This window comes from Lontra canadensis, unplaced genomic scaffold, assembly GCF_010015895.1.
Source record: "Lontra canadensis isolate GAN:19392208 unplaced genomic scaffold, GSC_riverotter_1.0 scaffold10, whole genome shotgun sequence".
NCBI lineage: Eukaryota > Metazoa > Chordata > Mammalia > Carnivora > Mustelidae > Lontra > Lontra canadensis.
Genome location: NW_022631004.1, coordinates 3,088,389 through 3,113,278, shown reverse-complemented (window position 1 = coordinate 3,113,278; position 24,890 = coordinate 3,088,389). Strand labels below are relative to the sequence as shown.

Below are 24,890 nucleotides of genomic sequence, written 5' to 3'. Positions count from 1 at the left end.
CTTTAGAATTTTAAGTATAGATAAACACAGTAGTGTTTTTTATAAAGAAAAGCAGTAGGATATGCATTTAAATGGCCATTTGGTATATTATCAGAGAGAACATGAGAAGAGCCTGAGAATTGATCTAAAACAGAAGTTCAGGAGCCTGGGATGGGTGGCATTTGAAGCTGTAATAAACAGCCAACCCCTGTATAGAAAGAGTTCATAGTCTTCCAATGCTCTTGATTGATAGTGACAACGCTGGATTTGTGTACTAAAGATATGTTATAGCATTTTAATTCATGTACTCTTAAAACTTGAGCCCCTTTATTGAAAAGGAAAATTAAATGACGAGCTTAATGCGGGATCAAATAGACTAATTTTGCTGTTTCTTCAGGATGATGTTCTGACTGTGATCCGTAGAGTGGATGAAAACTGGGCCGAAGGAATGCTGGCAGACAAAATAGGAATATTTCCTATTTCATATGTTGAGGTAAGTTAATCTGCAGAAAATTCAATCCTGTTAGTACTCAGCTTAGTAAACGAATCTTATTTGTGCATTTCGGGTATTAAGAAGTCCTCCCAGGGGCACCTGGCTGGCTCAGTCAGTAGAGCATGTGACTTTTAATCTCAGTGTCATTGGACATGGAGCCTATTTAAAAAAAAAAATTTTTTTTAATTAAAAAAATTTTTAAAAATTAAGAAAAAAGAAGGCCTCACAATCATTTTGCAATGTATACACACAGCAAATCATTAGGTTGTACACCTTAAATGAATCCAATGTTATATGTCAATTATATCGCAATAAAACTGGAGTAAAAAAAAAGAAAGACAGGGACGCCTGGGTGGCTCAGTTGGTTAAGCGGCTGCCTTCGGCTCAGGTCATGATCCCAGCGTCCTGGGATCGAGTCCCACATCGGGCTCCTTGCTTGGCCGGGAGCCTGCTTCTCCCTCTGCCTCTGCCTGCCTCTCTGTCTGCCTGTGCTTGCTCACTCTCTCTCCCTCTGTCTCTGGCAAATAAATAAATAAAATCTTTAAAAAAAAAAAAGAAAAAAGAAAAAAAGACAAAAACCTAGCCTACAGAAGAAGGAGGAGGAGGAAGAGAAGGTGGAGAAGAAGAAACTGTCTTCACAACCCAAAGCACTGGGAGTACCCTGTTCCAGATCACTGGATGGATTAGGAAGAATTGCTCCATCCTGCCTGCAGTTACTGAAGACTCTGAAATGTTTGAAAGTTTCCACTGTGTCCCCCCTGCTCAAAGCATTCCTATGTCTTGTTAAATATTACTGTATGCTTCCTATCAGTACCTATATTGTTTCCAGGTGTTCTATTCCATTTGCCAGCTTTGGGATCAGAGGGTTGATAAACTTCTGAGTAGGGTAGGAGGTGAGGGTATGACTGTTTACTTACTTCTTTCCTTATCTGCCACATCATCAGAACTAGAACGGTGATTTGCAGAGTAGGCTTCTAATAAACATGACGTAAGGGAATGACTATTCCCCCATGTTATCCCAGCAGCACCTTAGGTGCCCCCCCAACTTAATCAGCTTTACTTAGAAAGGTTATGGCCAGCCTGACTCAGTAAAGTCTTTATAGAGAGTAGGTATAACATGGTTCTATTATTTTAAAGAATAACACAAATTAAAAATTAAATAGTATGTTACAATTTATAATAGGCCTGCATTACATCATATGTCATAAACATTCATGTCCTTCAGTCATAAGAATCTCTTGCTGAAAATAAGTTGAAGGAATTTTTAAAGAATGAGACACAGTAGGACCTTCTCGAAGGGAGTCAAGATGGCGGAGAAGTAGCAGGCTGAGACTACTTCAGGTAGCGGGAGATCAGCTAGATAGCTTATCTAAAGATTGCAAACACCTACAAATCCAACGGAAGATCGAAGAGAAGAAGAACAGCAATTCTAGAAACAGAAAACCACTTTCTGAAAGGTAGGACTGGCGGAGAAGTGAATCCAAAGCGACAGGAAGATAGACTGCGGGGGGAGGGGCCGGCTCCCGGCAAGCGGCTGAGCAATGGAGCACAAAATCACACAAAATCAGGACTTTTAAAAGTCTGTTCCGCTGAGGGACATCGCTCCAGAGGCTTAACTGGGGTGAAGCCCACGCGGGGTCAGCGTGGCCTCAGGTCCCACAGGGTCACAGAAGGATCGGGGGTGTCTGAGTGTCGCAGAACTTACAGGTATTAGAACAGGGAAGCTGGCTACAGAGGCAGAGCCAAGGAGTGAGCTCTAAGCTCAGGGTTACCTTGAACCAGTCGCAGGCTCAGTCAGCTCGGAGCGCGGCCGGAGGCCAGGGTGACGGGAGTAATTGGGCGCTGTTCTCTGAGGGCGCACTGAGGAGTGGGGCCCCAGGCTCTCAGCTCCTCCGGGCCGGAGACTGGGAGGCCGCCATCTTCCTTCCCGTCCTCCGGACTCTACGGAAAGCGCTCAGGGAACAAAAGCTCCCGAAAGCAAACCCGAGCGGATTACTCAGCCCGGCCGCTGGTAAGGGCGGTGCAATTCCGCCTGGGGCAAAGACACTTGAGAATCACTACAAAAGGCCCCTCCCCCAGAAGATCAACAAGAAACCCAGCCAGGACGAAGTTCACCTACCAAGGAGTGCAGTTTCAAAACCAAGGAGAGCAACGGAATTCCAGAGGAGGAGAAAGCAAAGCAGGGAACTCATGGCTTTCTCCCCATGATTCTTTAGCCTTGCAGTTAATTTAATTTTTTTTTCTTTTTCAATTTTTTTTTCTCTTCTAATTTTTTTTAACTTTTACCTTTTTCTTTTTTAACATTTTTTAACTAGTTTATCTTATATATATATATATATTTTCCTTTTTATATTTTTTCTTTATTGGTTTTCTTTCTTTCTTTTCGTTTCTTTTTTTTTTCTGAACCTTTTTATCCCCTTTCTCCCCCCCCACGATTTGGGATCTCTTCTGATTTGGCTAAATCATATTTTCCTGGGGTTGTTGTCACCCTTTTAGTATTTTACTTGCTCCTTCATATACTCTTATCTGGACAAAATGACAAGGCGGAAAAATTCACCACAAAAAAAGAACAAGAGGCAGTACCAAAGGCTAGGGACCTAATCAATACAGACATTGGTAATATGTCAGATCTAGAGTTCAGAATGACAATTCTCAAGGTTCTAGCCGGGCTCGAAAAAGGCATGGAAGATATTACAGAAACCCTCTCGGGAGATATAAAAGCCCTTTCTGGAGAAATAAAAGAACTAAAATCTAACCAAGTTGAAATCAAAAAAAGCTATTAATGAGGTGCAGTCAAAAAATGGAGGCTCTCACTGCTAGGATAAATGAGGCAGAAGAAAGAATTAGCGATATAGAAGACCAAATGACAGAGAATAAAGAAGCTGAGCAAAAGAGGGACAAACAGCTACTGGACCACGAGGGCAGAATTCGAGAGATAAGTGACACCATAAGACGAAACAACATTAGAATAATTGGGATTCCAGAAGAAGAAGAAAGAGAGAGGGGAGCAGAAGGTATATTGGAGAGAATTATTGGAGAGAATTTCCCCAATATGGCAAAGGGAACAAGCATCAAAATCCAGGAGGTTCAGAGAACCCCCCTCAAAATCCATAAGAATAGGTCCACACCCCGTCACCTAATAGTAAAATTTACAAGTCTTAGTGACAAAGAGAAAATCCTGAAAGCAGCCCGGGAGAAGAAGTCTGTAACATACAATGGTAAAAATATTAGATTGGCAGCAGACTTATCCACAGAGACCTGGCAGGCCAGAAAGAGCTGGCATGATTATTCAGAGCACTAAACGAGAAAAACACGCAGCCAAGAATACTATATCCAGCTAGGCTATCATTGAAAATAGAAGGAGAGATTAAAAGCTTCCAGGACAAACAAAAACTGAAAGAATTTGCAAACACCAAGCCAGCTCTACAGGAAATATTGAAAGGGGTCCTCTAAGCAAAGAGAGAGCCTAAAAGTAGTAGATCAGAAAGGAACAGAAACAATATACAATAACAGTCACTTTACAGGCAATACAGTGGCACTAAATTCATATCTCTCAATAGTTACCCTGAATGTTAATGGGCTAAATGCCCCAATCAAAAGACACAGGGTATCAGAATGGATACAAAAACAAAACCCATCTATATGTTGCCTACAAGAAACTCATTTTAAACCCGAAGACACCTCCAGATTTAAAGTGAGGGGGTGGAAAAGAATTTACCATGCTAATGGACATCAGAAGAAAGGAGGAGTGGCAATCCTTATATCAGATCAATTAGATTTTAAGCCAAAGACTATAATAAGAGATGAGGAAGGACACTATATCATACTCAAAGGATCTGTCCAACAAGAAGATCTAACAATTTTAAATATCTATGCCCCTTTTGTGGAGCAGCCAACTATATAAACCAATTGATAACAAAATCAAAGAAACACATCAACGATAATACAGTAATAGTAGGGGACTTTAACACTCCCCTCACTGAAATGGACAGATCATCCAAGCAAAAGATCAACAAGGAAATAAAGGCCTTAAATGACACACTGGACCAGATGGACATCACAGATATATTTAGAACATTTCATCCCAAAGCAACAGAATACACATTCTTCTCTAGTGCACATGGAACATTCTCCAGAATAGATCACATCCTGGGTCCTAAATCAGGTCTCAACGGGTATCAAAAGATTGGGATCATTCCCTGCATATTTTCAGACCACAGTGCTCTGAAGCTAGAACTCAATCACAAGAGGAAATTTGGAAAGAACCCAAATACATGGAGACTAAACAGCATCCTTCTAAAGAATGAATGCGTCAACCAGGAAATTAAAGAAGAATTGAAAAAATTCATGGAAACAAACGATAATGAAAACACAAGGGTCCAAAATCTGTGGGACACAACAAAGGCAGTCCTGAGAGGAAAATATATAGCGGTACAAGCCTTTCTCAAGAAACAAGAAAGGTCTCAGGTACACAACCTAACCCTACACCTAAAGGAGCTGGAGAAAGAACAAGAAAGAAACCCTAAACCCAGCAGGAGAAGAGAAATCATAAAGATCAGAGCAGAAATCAATGAAATAGAAACCAAAAAAAAATAATAGAACAAATCAACGAAACTAGGAGCTGGTTCTTTGAAAGAATTAATAAGATTGATAAACCCCTGGCCAGACTTATCAAAAAGAAAAGAGAAAGGACTCAAATAAATAAAATCATGAATGAAAGAGGAGAGATCACAACTAACACCAAAGAAATACAGACAATTATAAGAACATACTAGGAGCAACTCTATGCCAACAAATTTGACAATCTGGAAGAAATGGATGCATTCCTAGAGACATATAAACTACCACAACTGAACCAGGAAGAAATAGAAAGCCCGAACCGACCCATAACCAGTAAGGAGATTGAAACAGTCATCAAAAATCTCCAAACAAACAAAAGCCCAGGGCCAGACGGCTTCCCGGGGCAATTCTACCAGACATTTAAGGAAGAACTAATTCCTATTCTCCTGAAATTGTTCCAAAAAATAGAAATGGAAGGAAAACTTCCAAACTCATTTTATGAGGCCAGCATCACCTTGATCCCAAAACCAGACAAGGATCCCGTCAAAAAAGAGAACTACAGACCAATATCCTTGATGAACACAGATGTGAAAATTCTCACCAAAATACTAGCCAATAGGATTCAACAGTACATTAAAAGGATTATTCACCACGACCAAGTGGGATTTATTCCAGGGCTGCAAGGTTGGTTTAACATCCGCAAATCAATCAATGTGATACAACACATTAATAAAAGAAAGAACAGGAACCATATGATACTCTCCATAGATGCTGAAAAAGCATTTGACAAAGGACAGCATCCCTTCCTGATCAAAACTCTTCAAAGTGTAGGGATAGAGGGCACATACCTCAATATTATCAAAGCCATCTATGAAAAACCCACTGCAAATATCATTCTCAATGGGGAAAAATTGAAAGCTTTTCCACTAAGGTCAGGAACACGGCAGGGATGTCCGTTATCACCACTGCTATTCAACATAGTACTAGAAGTCCTGGCCTCAGCAATCAGACAACAAAAGGAAATTAAAGGCATCCAAATCGGCAAAGAAGAAGTCAAACTATCCCTCTTCACAGATGATCTGATACTATATGTGGAAAACCCAAAAGACTCCACTCCAAAACTGCTAGAACTGGTACAGGAATTCAGTAAAGTGTCAGGATATAAAATCAATGCACAGAAATCAGTTGCATTTCTCTACACCAACAACAAGACAGAAGAAGGAGAAATTAAGGAGTCAATCCCATTTACAATTGCACCCAAAACTATAAGATACCTAGGAATAAACCTAACCAAAGAGACTAAGAATCTATACACAGAAAACTATAAAGTACTCATGAAAGAAATTGAGGAAGACACAAAGAAATGGAAAAATGTTCCATGCTCCTGGATTGGAAGAATAAATATTGTGAAAATGTCTATGCTACCTAAAGCAATCTACACACTTAATGCAATTCCTATCAAAGTACCATCCATTTTTTTCAAAGAAATGGAACAAATAATCCTAAAATTTATATGGAACCAGAAAAGACCTCGAATAGCCAAAGGAATATTGAAAAAGAAAGCCAAAGTTGGTGGCATCACAATTCCGGACTTCAAGCTCTATTACAAAGCTGTCATCATCAAGACAGAATGGTACTGGCACAAAAACAGACACCTAGATCAATGGAACAGAATAGAGAGCCCAGAAATAGACCCTCCACTCTATGGTCAACTAATCTTCGACAAAGCAGGAAAGAACGTCCAATGAAAAAAAGTCAGCCTCTTCAATAAATGGCGTTGGGAAAATTGGACAGCCACATGCAGAAAAATGAAATTGGATCATCTCCTTACACCACACATGGAAATAGACTCAAAATGGATGAAGGACCTCAATGTGAGAAAGGAATCCATCAAAATCCTTGAGGAGAACACAGGCAGCAACCTCTTCGACCTCAGCCGCAGCAACATCTTCCTAGGAACATCGCCAAAGGCAAGGGAAGCAAGGGCATAAATGAACTATTGGGATTTTATCAAGATCAGAAGCTTTTGTACCCCAAAGGAAACAGTTAACAAAACCAAAAGACAACTGACAGAATGGGAGAAGGTATTTGCAAAAGACATATCAGATAAAGGGCTAGTGTCCAGAATCTATAAAGAACTTAGCAAACTCAACACCCAAAGAACAAATAATCCAATCAAGAAATGGGCAGAAGACATGAACAGACATTTCTGCAAAGAAGACACCCAGATGGCCAACAGACCCATGAAAAAGTGCTCCATATCACTCGGCATCAGGGAAATACAAATCAATACCACAATGAGATATCACCTCACACCAGTCAGAATGGCTAAAATTAACAAGTCAGGAAGTGACAGATGCTGGCGAGGATGCGGAGAAAGGGGAACCCTCCTACACTGTTGGTGGGAATGCAAGCTGGTGCAACCACTCTGGAAAACAGCATGGAGGTTCCTCAAAATGTTGAAAATAGAACTACCCTGTGACCCAGCAATTGCACTACTGGGTATTTACCGTAAAGATACAAACGTAGTGATCCGAAGGGGCACGTGCACCCGAATGTTTATAGCGGCAATGTCTACAATAGCCAAACTATGGGAAGAACCTAGATGTCCATCAACAGATGAATGGATAAAGAAGATGTGGTATATATACACAATGGAATACTATGCAGCCATCAAAAGAAATGAAATCTTGCCATTTGCGACAACGTGGGTGGAACTAGAGGGTATCATGCTTAGCAAAATAAGTCAATCGGAGAAAGACAGCTATCATATGATCTCCCTGATATGAGGGAGAGGAGATGCAACATGGGGGGTTAAGGGGGTAGGAGAAGAGTAAATGAAACAAGATGGGATTGGGAGGGAGACAAACCATAAGTGACTCTTAATCTCACAAAACAAACTGAGGGTTGATGGGGGGAGGGGGATTGGGAGAGGGGGGTAGGGTTATGGACATTGGGGAGGGTATGTGCTATGATGAGTGCTGTGAAGTGTGTAAACCTGGCGATTCACAGACCTGTACCCCTGGGGATAAAAATATATGTTTATAAAAAATAAAATTAAAAAAAAAAAAAAAAGAATGAGACACAGTGCAAACAACCATACAAAGTTAGCTAAGGTCACAGACGTCTGGAAGAAGTGAGTTCTTAATGTATATCTATGTGATGGGTAAATAAGCGTTAACCAAGAGAAATGGAAGAGGTACATTTTTATGGCAAAGAAACTATCCATGCAGGAAGACTGGCATGTGCAAAAGCCAAAAAGTAAGAGAGAACAGGTTATTTGGGGGAATTAAAAGTAATTCTGTCATTTTTCAGATATCAAAGCATGTATTTTAAGCATGTATAAAAGAGAAACCATCATTACTTATTTTTCCATCTTTTTATCTGAGCCAGTTGTTCTGGTATGATTTTGAAAACTTAAACAACAAATCGTGCCATTGTAGTTAGCACTCAGTTTTTCCCGTAGACGGTAAGATTGCCAAAGTTTTTGTTAAAAATCAGTTTGACTACCGTATACCCATGGAAAACTAATTCAAACCATGTCTGAGCCTTGAATTTTACCCATATGTTCCTGTTTATTGAAACATTTTTTTCTCCTTTGAAAGTAAACAACAGAAAAAAAATTCTTAACTCTTGGGCAATCCTTTCTGTATATTATTTATATATTCTAGCTGTGGGTCATGGAAAATTACAAGCATTTCCAAGTGTATGAATAGTTATACTGAAAAGCATGGGTAAGCACAAGATTAGTAATGAAAGCTTGTCTTTACTTGTTAGGTATTATCAATATTACATGCCAATACTTGGTTTGTGAAGCATGAATAAGGATTGCTATACTTTTGTTGTTGAGCAGGTGTAGAATTGTGCAGATAGGCATAAAAGATCCACCCCTGGCAAATGCAGAGTCATTTTGAGTCACTCAGGTCATTAGGATTATTTATTCTAATTTAAGTTGGGAAGAAAAACTTCTGCCCAAGTGGAAGTTATTTTCATTCTTCTGCTTCCTTTCTTTCAAATGAGTATTTTTCTCATTGGAACCAGAATTTCACCAGTTGAGATGAGATAAACAAATCATCTATCTCTAAGAGATCATGAACATTTCTTTGATGTCAGGCCATCAGATTGAAGTTTCTGCTAGGAGCAGAGCATCTGGGGATTAGTAACACCTGGTTAAGCCCTCAGGGGAACGTGGGGGGCAGATTTCAATAGCAACCTATCAAAATGCAACTATTTAAATAAAACATAGACTGTTTTATAAGTCAATTTTAGATGGGGTAAAGCCAACTATAAGGAATCAAAAACTGAGCCTTTTTCCTGAAACGGTCTTTCTCTTGCTCTGTAAAATACTTAGGGTTCAGACTCTTCCCAGTATATAAACAGGCTATGTTATAAAAATCCAATTGTAAAACTTTTTCTTTTTCTTATAAATAGGCATTTAAGTCTCCATGATTGTTAGGTGCTTTTGCTTTTTTCACAATGCTCCAAAAACCGTTACCTTCCCCCCGCCCTCAGATGTTCTGAAAGGATCAAATGTATAATATATTTTGAAGGGTCTGGCACTGCTATGTTTTATGCATAGTGGTTTGGAGCTCAGATTAGACTGTAATCCAGAATATGGCAGAGTATAGTAATGATCAAATAAAAGAATCTCACGAGTATGTATAATGAAAGAAATGAGTTCAGAATTGAATTCTGAGTCTCGGACTGACATCTTTGATCTCCACGGGCCTGTCAGCAGAAGCTGGAACTCCCCCTCAAATCCTGCTGGTTGGTTCTGCTAATGGAAATGCTCAAGGAACTTGGTTGTGGCAGAAACTCTGCACAGGGTGTGCTTAGGGATAGGATTGTAGACCTGGAGTAGAATCGTGGGGTCAGAGGTTCAGCTGTGGAATTAGGGGGTGGGGTAAATTGAAAGGAGCTGAGCAATAGGGATGGGTAAAGAGAATTGAATGGGAGGATTGAGATACTGAGAAATAGAACTGCTGCTAGAATAGTTTGCCCTCCCTTCTTATCTTCTTTCTCTTTCTCTTCTCCCTCAACACCCCATAAGTGTGTAGTACAATCTGTACCTGTATTAGAATAAGGGGGTAGAACTGTGGTGTGGTATAGCCACAAATAAATGACCCTTTATTAAAGTAAAAAATTCTTCATGGTTTGAATAGAGTGGGAGCCTGTGGCTGAGGAGAGTAAGTAGGGCAAAGAATAGCTATATAAATGGCTTTGAATTCTTCCCTTGGAGCCTTTGTTTAAGCTCCTAAGATGGGGGTTGAGCCATAGAGATTGTGGATTCTATTCTGCTTAGACAGGATCTACCTAGAGTTGAGCAAGCTGGAAAGCTGAAAGGGGTAGGGGTCTCTTAGGGAAATCTGGAGAATTCTTGAAGACACCATGCCAGGATATGTATAAAAGCGTGTATTTGTCAAGGACTGAATGCAGTATAAAAAAGAAATCAGTAGCTTTCTTCCTTATTTGTTCAAAAATACCACTCTTCTGCAAAATAGGGTAGAAGACTTTAACAATGTCATTAATTCAGAGCTGACTCATTCAAGTTTAGAGGTTGTGTGAACAAGTATGACAAGATTCTTAGCAAGCAAAAAAGTTTGAATGAAGTAAATGCTAAATATGGGATTTGAGATGTTTCTCAACCATTGTGCATTGTAGATTCTGGTGAACTATAAATTTTTATTAAGTTTATCATTTTATTTTGGTTCTTAATCATTCATTTGAAATATCACTTGCCCAGTTTTTTTAAACAGCAACAAAAAAATTATTTAGCAACCTGCTCCTCTGCTATAGATGTAGTATAAAAATAAGCATTCCTGAGCGCCTGGGTGGCTCAGTGGGTTAAGCCGCTGCCTTCGGCTCAGGTCGTGATCTCAGGGTCCTGGGATTGAGTCCCGCATCGGGCTCTCTGCTCAGCAAGGAGCCTGCTTCTCTCTCTCTCTCTGCCTGCCTCTCTGTCTACTTGTGATCTCTCTCTGTCAAATAAATAAATAAAATCTTTAAAAAAAAAAAAAAAAACCATAAGCATTCCTTAGGTGCAGATGGCATGAAGTAGGTATGGCCCAATAAACAACTATGCCTACTCTTTAGTTACTGCCGGAAAGAAGGGCTGTGTTTCTCATTTTTTAGATCTGTCAATTCTTCTAACAGACTTTTCCTTACCCCTTTATCTAAAGTAGTTCCTCCTCTTGCAGTTGCTTTATCTTACACACCTGTAGTGTGATGTGAGGAAAAACTTGGACTCTGGAATCCCAGATGGGTGGGATTCAAGTCTTTGCTCTACCACTAAGTGTCTAAGTGCCTTTGGTCCTTGTGTCTTCATTCATACAATAGAACCACTTCATAGGGTGGGTTAATTCCAACAATACTTATAAGCAGTGCTCTAGTGCCTAGTCAGAGCTGGGTAAGTGATAGCTGTGATTATTATTCCCATTGTTATTATTCCCTTCCAGCATTTTATATTTCTTCAACTGTTTTGAGATACTTGTTGATGTGGTTACTATCTCCCGGTCCCCATTAGGAAGTGAGCTACTAAGGGTAGCACTTTATCTTCTTTATGGTTTACCTTGGTCCCTTGAGATCCTTGTATAGCTCCTGCCTGTTGTATGCTCTCACTAAATATTGGTTCTATGAATGAATGAATAACCTAACAACCTTCAGAGTGAAAGGTTCTAAGCCAAAACCAAATTGGTTTTTAGATTTTGACAACTTTTACATTTTTCAGCTAATACTCCCATCATTCACTACCTAGGCATCTAGTTCATCACCTATTTATCTTAGTGTTATTTCAGGAAGCTCTGTTTCTCAAAGACTAAAAGGTCTGTTGTGTGACCTTAGTGAGATTTTTTTTTTTCTTTTTTAATTGTTGAGGTTGGGTGAGTATTTGGTTGTACCTACTTTAGAATTTTTCTAGACCAAGTAATGGTAACAATATTCTATGGATTAGATCTTGAAACCCTTATTGATTATTTATCTCTAATGTACAGATGACTCCCTCATACTTTCTGAGATGAATTTTCACCACTAAGGGCTATTCCTTTGGCTTCTTTGAGCAGAGATGGGTGACCTTATTGTCAGGGATCCTCATTCTTTAAAATAAAATTATTGAGTTATAAGTGATATACATTAAACTGCACATATTTAAAGTATACAATTTGATGAGGTGTTGTTTGCTGTTTTCAACTTTTAGGAGCAACCCACAGGCAAATCTTGGGAGATGCTTCTGTGGCTAGGGAAGAGAATTGTTATCAGCCCTAACAGGGAAAAATCGTATGTGCAGGTCTCAGAGAGCACAAGTGGCCTTAAGGGTAGGAGTGCTAGCTTTCTCCTCTACAGAGTCAAGGAACTGGGAGCTATCATCTGTGCTCCAGGAAATAAGAAGTAGAGGTTTAGGTACGTAGTTGAAAGTTGCCAAGGTGACTGACCCTTGAAGGAGTTCAGAATAGCAATAACTTTCTTTCTTAACGTAAAGCCTTTGCTCTAGAGAATAATAAGAGAAGACCAAAATAATAGTTGTTTTTCTTAGAAAGAGATAGAAAGAGAAGGGAGAGAGATTGGGTGGGGAAAGGGGCAAAGTGAGAGGGAAAGAGAGAATCTTCAGTCTCCACAACCAGTGCATGAGCCCAGCCTGGGGCTTGATCTCACAACCCCAAGATCATGACCTGAACCAAAATCAAGAGTCAGACGCTTAACAGACTGAGCCGCTTAGGTGCCCCTGAAATAGTGGTTCATGATTATTAACCTTGATTGAATAATCAGAGTTGATTGAACAGTATAAGAAGATATTTTATCATCTTTTTCCTGTGTATTCTTTTCTTTAAAATTGCAAAGTAAAATGTTCTATTATTGAAATCTTGTTTTAAAAAAGATTTTATTTATTTATTTGACAGAGAGAGAGAGAGGGTGAGAACAAGCAGGGGGAGTGGCACGCAGAGGGGAAGGGAGAAGCAGGAAGGGCTCAGCAGGGAGTCCAATGCAGTGCTCAGTCCCAGGACCTTGAGATCATGACCTGAGCTGAAGGCAGATGCTTAACTGACTGAGCCACTCAGGCACCCCTGAAATCATTTTTAATAAAAGAAATGTAGGAAAATTCGGGGAAGTTAGAATAACAATATTGCTTCACATCCAAATTTCCCCCTTAATTCTGAAGTAAATTAATTTCTATAAAAGAAACTTAGAGAAGTTGTTGGAAAGTTAGAGAGGAAGAGTAGCTATGTTGCTTACCACACTTCTTCCTTCAATTCTGAAGTAAATTAATTTTTACAAATGAAATTTAGAGATATTATTCAATAAGGGAGAATTATTCTGTTGCTTAGCAGCATACTTTTGTTAATTGAGAAATGCAGCAAGACTGAAGGGCAAACCAGAGGCTTTTATTTGGGGTCTGAGAACTGCAATTCAAGAGACTCAGATTTGGGCAGGAATTGAAAATGTTTTCCACAGTGGGGAGAAAAGAGGAGGGCTTTTAAACACAAGAGGGGATTTCCAGTAAAGCCACGTAAATTGTTTGTCAGGAGTTATGATTGGTACTGACAGGTAGAAGCTATTCTTATCTGTACATGATTGGTTGCTAAGGGCTATCACTAAGCAAAAAGTCCATTTGTAAGTAAAAGAAAAAAGTTCATTTCTCTTGAAATGGCAGAGTTGCAGCTGGTGCCCCAGGATGCTTGTGGTTTGGCAGTGACCTATATTTTAAAGCTTACTTTTTCTTTCAGGTGGGGACATGCAATAAGCCTTGCTTCCTTAACGTCCTCCTGGCTCCATTTTAAATAGCTCTCCTAGCAAGCCTGACTCCATTTTGATGCTTCTTTCACATTTCTCCCCTTTGATTGAGATCTTTCCTTGGAACGATGTGATGACCAGCTAGTACGTCATCCAACATTAGTGTAGGCATCCTCAGCTCTAGGAAGGCTCATTCTTAGAAAGTCATGTCCCACAGAGGAAGGAAAGTAGAGGTAGGGTGATTGGTATGTTTGGGGAGAGCTTATGACCCCATTCGCACAACAGGGAGGTTTTCAGGAGACAAGGTTTAAGCATTGTCCTCACTTAAGCAGCTTATCAGATTTATGACAGGAGTATCAAGAAGTCCAAGTGATTAGGCTTGGCCTTCCATTAGAAGCTGTTGAGCAATAATTTCGGTTTCCTGAATCATGGTACAACATTGAGAAAGGCAGAGAGTTAATAGTTGCACTAAAACTAAGAATGAACAGATTAATAAAACAATGAGTAATATTATTTGTAGTCCCTTTCTTAGGATGGTCCCCATCCCAGTTGGGAGCCAGCTGGATAAATATGGAAATCTAAGGTTAACCCAGCTTGTTATTCCAGGGGAATGAGTTCCTTTTAGGGATTTGGGGAGTTTGAAAAGCTTAGTTGTCTCTAATTCTGCCTGGTGGGATGTATAAATCCAGGTGCAACAGGAAGTGTTTGTAATAGCACAGACTCCTTCTTGGGCATCCAATAAGTAGTCTAAAGCTACATGGTTGTCAAGGACCACCCAGAAAGGAAAATCTAAAGATTTCTTTTGAGTCCTAATGGCTCTAGCATTTGATCTGGCCATTCTTTTTGTAGTTTGGGATAGGTGTCATATCATAGGTTTGTTCCATGCAGTTCCTATCCCAGCCAGGAGCTAAAAAGTCCCATCAAACTGGGTTGTTTTGAAGGGTTCACCCTTCCAGGGAGGTCACAGCCTTGGCAGTAGCCACACCTGTTGTCCTCATTTTCAGAGGGATCTTCATCAGGGTAATCCTCAATTATATTAAGGACTCTCTTTTGTCTTCCTCGTTTCTGGGAACCTTGACCTATTAATTCAAGAATTGTGAGTGGAGTTGTTAAGTTACCCAGGAGACATTGTCCAGGGAGTCTCCAACTATCTAAACAATCGAATGTCTATGGTTTATTTTTATATGCACAGACAAATACGTGTCCTGAGGGTACACAAAGTACACCTGCAAGTGTCTGGTTATTTATGGATTCGTTTACCAGTATGGAAGAGAGCATATGATCAAACTAGGGATCTGTATGTAGGTTAATGTAATTATTTCTTCAGGCATTGAGTGGTTTGTTTGCCCAGCCTGTAGATCTCATTTCTAGTTGGGAGAAGGTATTAAATAGAGGACCAGGACAAGTTATACTAGGAGTATATGTATTTTTGAGTGAAACCATTGATAAAGCAGAGCTCATGGATATTGTAACTACTTCTTCAGATAGGAGGAACCTCAAGCATGGGGGATTTGTTTTGCCTGGCAGCAAAACTAGTCTGACACAGTAAGTAGAGCTTGAAGGGGTTGTTTGATTTATGGTGTAATTCAGAAGGGATGGAAAATTACTGACAGGTGTAACAAAGGGATCAGCTATTCTACCATGGTTGGTAAGGGGCTGATGATGACATATCCAGAAATCAGATAAGTTTCCGGCTTTGTCCATAGTGTGAGATAACCAAATAAGGGTACTTTTATGCCTAGTTTCCCTGTGGGCTGAGGACAAAATGAGTAGGATGAGGGGATCATCTTTGGGTATAGTAAAATCAGAACTCTTTAAACAGAGTTAAACAATTGAAACCAGGAGTAATAAGAAGAAATTAAGCAAAGTGCAATTACTGCTGTAAAAGGGAGTAGGATACCCAATATTTCATTAATAATCATTGGCTAAACAGTTTATTATTTTTATTTTATTATTATTTTTTTTACTTTTTAAAAAAATATTTATTTATTTGACAGAAAGAATGAGAGAACACAAACGGTGGAGCAGCAGAGGGAGAGGGAAAAGCAGGTTTCGCACTGAGCAGGGAGCCGGATGTTGGGCTCGATTCCAGGACTCTGTGATCATGACCTGACCTGAAGGCAGATGCTTAACTAACTGAGCCACCCATGTGCCCCTGAAGAGTTTAATATATAGTCCTGGTCCAGATTCTTGGAAAGCAGTCTACATCAGGTGTCATTTGCTTCTAATCTGCCTGAGTGGACTTCAAGGCGGTCTTACACTCTCTGGAGACTTTTAATTTGAGGTCCCCAAAGGCTCGGGATGACCATTCAGGATTGACGCCCTTTTAAAATGAATCCATACTCTTGAGTTTAGCAGCACAAGGATTGGTTAATAATTCAGTATGATCCTAACTGTTGGAGCTGTAAGGTATCTTGTGGAGATGATGTTTCCAATGAACATAATCACCAAGTCGGAGGTCATAGTAATGTATGTCTTTGTCTCCCAGGAGCATGCTGTGATAAGATTGTTCAATGAGCTATACTTTAATTTTGAGGGCTTTTATGAGTTCCTTGCAGTAGATTAAAAGGTGTTCTTTTAACAAAAGTGGTTCATACATTCCATAATCTAGCCTCATAAGTCTGCCAGTGATCATTTCATAGGATGACAACCTGCTTTTTCCTGTAGGTATCGACCTAACATTGAGTGGTACTAAGGGCAGAACTCTGGGCCTAGGCATTTTAAAGGATTCTGTGGACTTTGTCCATTGATTTTTTAATAATCCTATTGGTACATTCCACCAGTCCTGAGGACCAGGGATGGTAAGTTCACAATAAAAGTGTAGGTTGGGCCAGATTTTCTAAATTGAATTACCTGATCAGTGAAATGGAAACCTCTGTCATGAAGCTCTGAGAGAATTCCACAAGCAAAAATACTTTATTTTCTGATAGTATTTTGCCTACTAATGAGGCTGTGGCTCTGTGGCATGGAAATACTTCTACCCAATGAGAAAGCATACAGGTGATTACCAGTACAAATTTGTGTCCCTGAGAAGGCAGCAACTGGATGAGGTCTATTTGCCATAAAACAAAGGGACCTGAGGATAAGAGAAAATGTCCAATAGAGGAATGAATGGGTTTTCTAGGTTTATGTTTTGGACGAATTTTACATTTCTGGTATACTTGGGAAGCAGCTTTGAGATATGACTTCTAGTAGTACTGTTTTCCCCGTAAGATCATTTTGTCAGTGTTCCAATCAGTTAAGTCATGGGTATATTTATTGTTAATACAGGGGGGACTGGCCATCCATTTGGATCTAACCATACATTGTTTTTTTTTTTGTTTGTTTCTTTGTTTATTTCATTTCTTTAAAAGATTTTATTTATTTATTTGAGAGAGAGAAAGCAAGAGAGAGCACATGCAGCGGGGAGAGGGAAAAACAGGCTCCCTGCTTCCCAGGACCCTGGGATCATGACCTGAGCCAAAGATAGATATTTAACTGACTGAACCACCCAGGTACCCTGCTTTTTGTTTAAATTTGCATCCTGATAAACACACTTTTTTCTCATTTTGTTGGACAGCCAAGTGTGCTGTTAGAAAGAAGATGGCCCATCACATTGATTAAGGCCTCAGCCAAGGTTAAGGATGTCCTGATTATATTAGGGGTGAATTGAGGGCTGCTTTCTGGGCAGCTGCATCAGCCAAATGCTTTCTCTTACTTTCTTCTTTATTTGCCGTAGAGTGTGTAGGAGTTTTTATAGGCTAGAGATTTAAGTAATTGAATGGCTACTAAAAAGGTTTCAAACATAAGTGCTTTTTTTTTTTTTTAATTTGGCCAGAGGAGGTCAGAAAACCTCTTTGTTTCCAAAGTATTGCAGAGTCATTGGTGAAACCAAAGGCATATTGACTGTCAGTATAAATATTGGCAGGTTTTTTTTTTTTTTAGATTTTATTTATTTATTTGACAGAGATCACAAGTAGGCAGAGAGGCAGGCAGAGAGAGAGGAGGAAGCAGGCTTCCCGCTGAGCAGAGAGCCCGATGCGGGCTCAATCCCAGGACCCTGGGATCATGACCTGAGCTGAAGGCAGAGGCTTTAACCCACTGAGCCACCCAGGTGGCCCGGCAGTTTTATTTTTGACTAAGACACAAGCTCAAGTTAATGCTGGAAGTTCTGCCTGTTGGGTGGAAGTTGCTTGGGACGTTGAGTCAGCTTCAGTTGTTCCATTTAAGGAAACAATTATATAACCAGCATGATGTTGTTGTGTTTCATCTTTTAGGTGGGATCAATCAACAAACCAAAATAATTCAGTATTTTCAAGAGGGGTTTCCTGTAAATCAGTTCAAGGAGTCGGCAGTTGGTCTGCCAACATCAATCATGAGGAAGTTCATGTGTATGCAAAGGAAGAAGAATAGCAGTGTTTTGTGTATTGTAGTGAGCAATAGTAACATTTGAAGGGGATAGGAAAAGAATTTCATAGGAGGTTAATCGGCTTGTAGATAGATGTTAAGTGTGATGGGACTTAAAGCAGGACTTCTACCCAGGGAGGTATATGTAGTCAGTGGTGAACTACTGTTTCTTCTGTGTGTGGCAAAAGGTTGGTGGTGGCAGTAATTGCTTGCATGCATGGAAGGAAACCTTTGGCTGCTGGGTCTAATCATTGGCTGTAGTACCCAGTGAGTCAGTACTGGCTTCCATGTCATTGGATTAAAGTGCCCACTGCATTTCTCTCTCTTTTTTGAACCAAAAGGAAGAAGTGTAATAATAGTTAGGATGCCCCAGGGCAGGAAGGTTGTGTAGGCTGCTCTTTATCATATTAAAGGCTTTCTGTGATCCTGCTACCTTTACATAGGTCTCTGCTTGGTCAGCTTATGAAGGGAATATCGAGACTGAGTCATAGCAGAGAAATTTAGGATATAATCTCTACAGTATCCTGCCAACCCTAAGAATCCACTGAGTTGTCTGTGGAAAGGTCAAGATAGCTTGAATTCTGTTGGGATACAGAGAAGGCTGTGGTTAGTGATCAGATGTCCCATATACTTAATTTGGGATTTACAGACTTGAAGTTTTTCTTTAGATAATTTGTGTCTCCTTTTTGCTACTTCTTGAAGGAGGTGGAGACTGTTTTTGAGAGATGCCTCTTCAGAAGTTGAACACAGGAGGAGTCATGTACATATTGTAGAAGGGAGGACTGATATGGGAACTCTTTTTTGGTGATATCTGCCTTTAAGATTTGAGAAAAGTAGGTGGGACCCCCAGTGTAACCCTGAGACATTACTGTCCAAGTGTACTGTTGTCCTCCCAAATGGAAGCAAATAGGAACTGGCTTCTAGAATTGATAGGAATACTGAAAAGGGCACTACAGAAATATATGACTGTAAAGAATTTACTTTCTGGTGGTATGGCTTAGAGCAAGGTGGGAGGATTAGGCACAATGGGTGTGGAGGTATAACTGTGTTGCTTAGTGCTCTCAGATCTTGTATAAACCTCAATCCCTTTCCGTGGACAGGATAGGAATGTTTCAAGGACTTGTATAACAAACAATGAGACTTTGCTTAATATATTCTTCAGTAATGGGCTTAAATTTCTTGAATAGCCTCTGCATTTAATTGGTTAACATTAGGTAGGGGCTTTTTTCATAAATTTATTTTTTATTGGTAGTACACAATGCATGCAGTCAATATCAGTTGCATTTTTAGACTATAATTCAGGTAGAAGGAATCTAAGAAGGGATTTGGGTCAGTTACAGTGCCTAAGGAAACTAGGATAGCTCTGGACAAGTCTGCTTGAGGATTGTCAGTTGGGGGTTGAAAAAGTAAAAACCCTCTTGAGAAAAAGAAATGTGAGCTTTGTATGCCTCAGGAAATCTTGTCCTAGTAGGTGAATAGGGGCAGAGGGAACTAAAAGGAATTGATGAGTTCCTTGAATGGGCCCATGTTGCAAGGAGATGGGAGGAATTTGGAAACAGTCATGGATTGACTAGAAGCACCCAGCATTTATATAGTTTCAGTACTCTGAGAAAGGGGAAAGATGAAGCTGGTAGGGTTGAGGACTGATTGTAGCTCCAGTGTCTGTTAGAGCTTTAGTTACCTCATTCATCGTGGTCAAGTCTCAAGTCTGTTTTCCCCAGGAGTTAGTAAAAAACATGTGGAAAATCTCCTTTTGATCCTTGGAGCATCCCTGTTGTTGGGAGTATTTAGGTTGAAATCCCTGGGAGGAATTATGGTTTCAGAGGCTATTGGTCTTATAGGAGCCTCTTACATGGTAAACAAAACTTTTCCAAGTGTCTGGGCTCAGTAGTGGCAAACCCCTTTAAGGGATGGTTTGCCTGGTAGATTTTGGAAGGCAAGTATGGTTGTGTTTGTAAGCTCATTATTTGGGTGGCTTGAATCTGGGTACTTAAAACTTAGATGGCTTTTTTCTTTTCTTTCTTTCTTTCTTTCTTTTTTCTTTTTTTTTTTTTTTTTTTTTTTTTTTTTTTTTTTTTTTTTTTTTTTTACTGATAGGCTAATTGTTCAGGCAGGTTGACTAGCCTGTGAGGATCCATAGTGGCTCAGTTAAGCTGCTTAGGTTAAACAAGTGTGCTTACTTATTTATTGAACCTGTTCAGGAAGGTTGAATTAAAAATGGTGGATATTTCATATTTAGTTGAATCTAGATAAGAATGTAGTTTTTAGATTCTTTCAGGGAGATTAGTCATAAATATCTTCATCAGGTTTTGAGTACACTGTTAGATCTTTTTCCAATCAATAGTTTTAGGAAAATGTTTAGGAATCTTACTATAAACTTTCGTGGGGTTTTTTGCTAGTTTGAGAACATTTGATTGGTCAGTTGCTCTCCACTTACTGAAATTCTCAAAAGGATTTTGCTAATTTACTATGTCCATCCATTCTTTAGTTCTGCCTTCACCAGTGAGCATGGGAATCAGTTGGTAAAGATTGAAGTAACCTTGTTGATAAGTTTGGATCACTAGGTTAAATTCCTTCACAAAACTTACAGGATTCTATTTAGGATCCAGGAACTCTTTAGTAATAGCTCAGAGTTCTAGTTTTGTCTAAGGAGTAGAGGTCACAGAGCGGGGTCCCTGAACCACCTTCATTAGATTTAACCTTAAAGGGAGTGGCAAAGGCTGGTGGCTCAGGATCTAAGTCATTATTGCAAGGAAGTTCAGCTAATAAAGGATAAAGAGGTGGTGAGCAAGCAGGAGGAGGAGCAGGGAGAATACAAGCAAAGACAACAGACGAGCCTTTGAAGGACTTCTCCAGTTTAGTATGTCTCTGAGACAGCTCAGATTAACCTTGATTAATTTCAAGTTAGCATTCTACAGGGAAGCAATTTTGGAAGTACTTGTGCATTTAGAGGCCTTGAAATATCAATGAAAATAAGCTTCCCACTTAAGCTGTTTTGTCTTACAACCTCTTTCAGTTGGCTGCACAGATAACCCAATTTAGGAATTTCAGAAGAGCTCCAGTGGGCCACTTCAATTGTAAGTTATTCTGAGTAATAACTAGTCAGCAGGACAAAAGCCCATAGTTTTATATGTAAAGTCCGCAAGACTTCCAGAAGGAGACTGATTAGTAGCCTTCTCTTTAGAGAATGAACTACCCATTTTCCCATTTTAACAAAGAGTGTACTCACCAAAGACAAAACAGGAAATCTTACAAAAACTGGCAACACAGGACACCCAAACAGAGCCTGAACCTCAACTGAGTTGGGAGGTTCTGGACCAAGAGGACTACTACTGCAACCAAAAAACACTGAGGAGATAACAAAACACAGTGGACTCTTGTAGGACCCTTACATGAATCCACAATTGCCTAGTGACAGCAGTCACTTTGAATCCCACTTCTGACACCATGCTATGTCAAATGAGAAATGTTGCAAGAGTGAAGGGCAAACCAGAGGCTTTTATTTGGTGTTTGAGAATTGTAATTTGAGAGACACAGATTTGAGCAGGAATTAAAAATGTGTTTTGAAATGGGGAAAAAAGAAGAGGGCTTTTAAAGGCAAAGCGAGGATTTCCAGGAGAGCCACAAAAATTGTCAAAAAATTATGGTCAATGGTAAAAAGCTGAAGCTATTCTTATCTCCACGTGATTAGTTGCTAAAGGCTATCACTAAGCAAAAAGTCCATTTGTAAGTATGAGAAAAAAGTTCATTTCTCTTGAAACAGCAGAGTTGCAGCCTGTGTTCCAGGATGCTTATAGTTTGGCAGTGACCTGTATTTTAAAGTTCATCTTTTCTTTCAGGTGGGGACATGCGTAAGCATTGCTTCCTTAATGGCCTCCTGGATCCATTTTAAATTGCTCTCCTAGCAATACCTGCTTCATTTTGATGTTTCCTTCACACTTTTAATTTTTAATTCTGATAACGGAACACACTGGAGTGTGTGTGTGTGTGTTTATTTATTTTTTTTTTAGCACTGTGGGTTCTGTTTCATAGTGCATGTGTTCTTATCTTCTGAATGTTACCCACTTGATACAAATAATTGTTGCCTTTTGTTCTGCCACAGTGATAGAGGAAAAAATGAGCACTGGTTTCTGAATTTCTAAGGGCATAAGAGGGACTCCCCTGGACTCCAGGAAGAACTACTTAATATAGATGGCTAGAAGCGACTAGACTCAGTCTGACAAGGAGGCCTTTAAATTAGGTAAAGAACTTTATTTAAGACAGATTGTGCTCCATCTGTTATCCAGTAGCCACTTTCTTTCTTTCTTTTTTTTTTTTTTTTAATTGTATTTATTTGACACAGAGAGATCACAAGTAGGCAGAGAGGCAGGCAGAGAGAGAGAGAGGGAAGCAGGCTCCCTGATGAGCAGAGAGCCCGATTCGGGGCTCAATTCCAGGACCCTGGGATCATGATCTGAGCTGAAGGCAGAGGCTTAACCTGCTGAGCCACCCAGGTGCCCCTGGTAGCTGCTTTCTAATTTGAGTTTCCCGTTTGCTTTCTATCAGAAAAACACTCAGGGAGCTGAGATTCTAAAGATCAGTTAATGTTTATTGAACTCTCACTGCATAAATGGATGGTTTCCAGTGAGTACCTCAAGAGTAGAACATAAAAATGCATGTCACCTGTAGTGCCTTCATCAGAGACAGAGGATAATGACCAAGTGGTGTCTAACATACACAGTGATTCCTTATGGAACTCTCAAATTCCTTAACCTGGCCATATCCCCCTAGACATACCAGAGCCCTAGCTAAGCTGATCTACTAATCATTCCTGGAAAACATACCTACGAACTGCTGCCATTACAGCTCATCTGGGATATTTCTTTGTCCAACTATCTGTAGAAAGTTCACTCTTTCCTTCAAGGTCCAGATGAATACTGTCATTTCTCTTGAAGTCCTTCTTTTCTAATTCTCCTACACAGAAATAAAACGGAACAGAACAGCTTCCTCCTTGTTTCGAACTTCTGTGATACTCAGTTTACACTGTTACAGATCTGGCGCATGCTAAGACTATATTTATGTATGTAGATGATTTAATGTTTTCCTGTGTTCCTTGGGAGCCACATCTTACATAAAGAATATTTTTAATGATTTTATTTCAGTAATATAATCACATTGTGGAAAAGTTTGAAAGGAAATAAATAACCCTTAGTCCCATCACATATAATTTGGGTAAATATCTTTTCATTCTTTCCCCTTATACTTTAATGATACTACATACATACTTTTGCCATTCTCTACATTATTATAGTACTACTAATCATCGGGTTTTTTGACTACATAATAAACATTCTCATAGCTAAAATCATAATTTAATTTCTCTCCCTCTTTTAAACTAGGTAAATGTCTTGTTGAGGGACACACAGCCAGTAATTGAGAAGTGAATTGTGGTCTCTATTCTGCTGTCCATTGCTGCCCCACCCTTCTGCCCTGCAGTAGCCTTACAGCACCTGTAATACTAGTTTTCCTAATACTGGTACAGGATCACTGTTAATACAAGCTTTGCTTAAAAAGTATTTAGGACATTTTGATTTCTCATCAAGAATAATGACAGCTTTTCAAATTCCAACACCTAAAAGGTTAATTTTCAGAAATGACTCATTATTCAACAATTTCAAATATCTGAGGTTGCCTTTTTTTTTTTCTTCAAGATTTTATTTATTTATTTGACAGAGAAAGACACAGTGAGAGAGGGAACATAAGCAGTGGGAGTGGGAAAGGAAGCAGGCTTCCTATTAAGCAGGGAGCCCAATGCGGGGGCTCTATCCCAAGACCTTGGAATCATGACCTGAGCCGAAGGTAGATGCTTAACAACTGAGCCACCCAGGCACCCCTGAGATAGCCCTTTTTTAAAGAAAAACCACAAGTTAATTAAAACCTTAGTACTTTAAGGCCCTTTAAATTTCATTATTATTTATTAAAGTTTTATTGTATTACTGTATACATCCTAAATTTGGCAGTAACTAAGGCTTTAAGAAGCAAAATAGATTAATTTTAATTAACCAGGCATTAAGTCCTTTCTTATATCCTGAAGAAGATTGAATGAATCTTCTATATTATTCTGCACATTTGTGTGCATATGTGGCATATAAGTGGCATGAATAGGAGCATCCTGATTATTTAACCACCAGGGAATGAGCCTCTCTAAAATGAAATTGAATGTATTCCTGGAAAATTTGTTATAAGTGTTGTAAAGCAGTATTCCTTTAAAAATAGTATTTAGTGGCAATGTACCTATTAGGCTTCACATGTGAGTGGAGCAAAAATTTCTCTGTATGCTGAGGAGAAGGAAGATCTTAAGAGTGCAAAGTCATGATGGTCAATACTCTCAGTATTTTTCTGTGTAAGGTTCCGTCTTGGTGATTAGCCTTCCTCCCTACCCCTTAAAACCTCCCAATGCTTCACATGTTTGTGTGTGTATAAACACACACACACACACACACACACACACACACACACACACTTTAGGTACAAAGGCAGGAGAAATATTTGTTCACTAGTTAATTAACTGATTACATATCACTGTGGAATTTCTGTCACTGTGTCATTTGACACTGACATATTTTTATTTAGAATTTAATGACAATTGCATATTCTTAACCTCCTGATACATATTCCAGATGTAGTATTACTACATCTGGTAATAAGGTCCTTGAAAATGTGTCATTGGAATATATCCTTTTGGTTTATAGACATTTCTTATTTGTGG

General features: G+C 39.4%; 1 protein-coding gene across 1 annotated transcript in view; it reads left to right on the top strand.

The window, feature by feature from the left end:
- Positions 1–24,890, top strand: part of SH3RF1 (SH3 domain containing ring finger 1) — a 189,611-nt gene that overhangs the window by 114,031 nt on the left and 50,690 nt on the right. Inside the window, exon 4 of the mRNA XM_032855465.1 lies at positions 377–472. Within this exon, the coding sequence (XP_032711356.1) occupies positions 377–472 (96 nt within the window). The remainder of the gene's footprint in view (positions 1–376; positions 473–24,890) is intronic.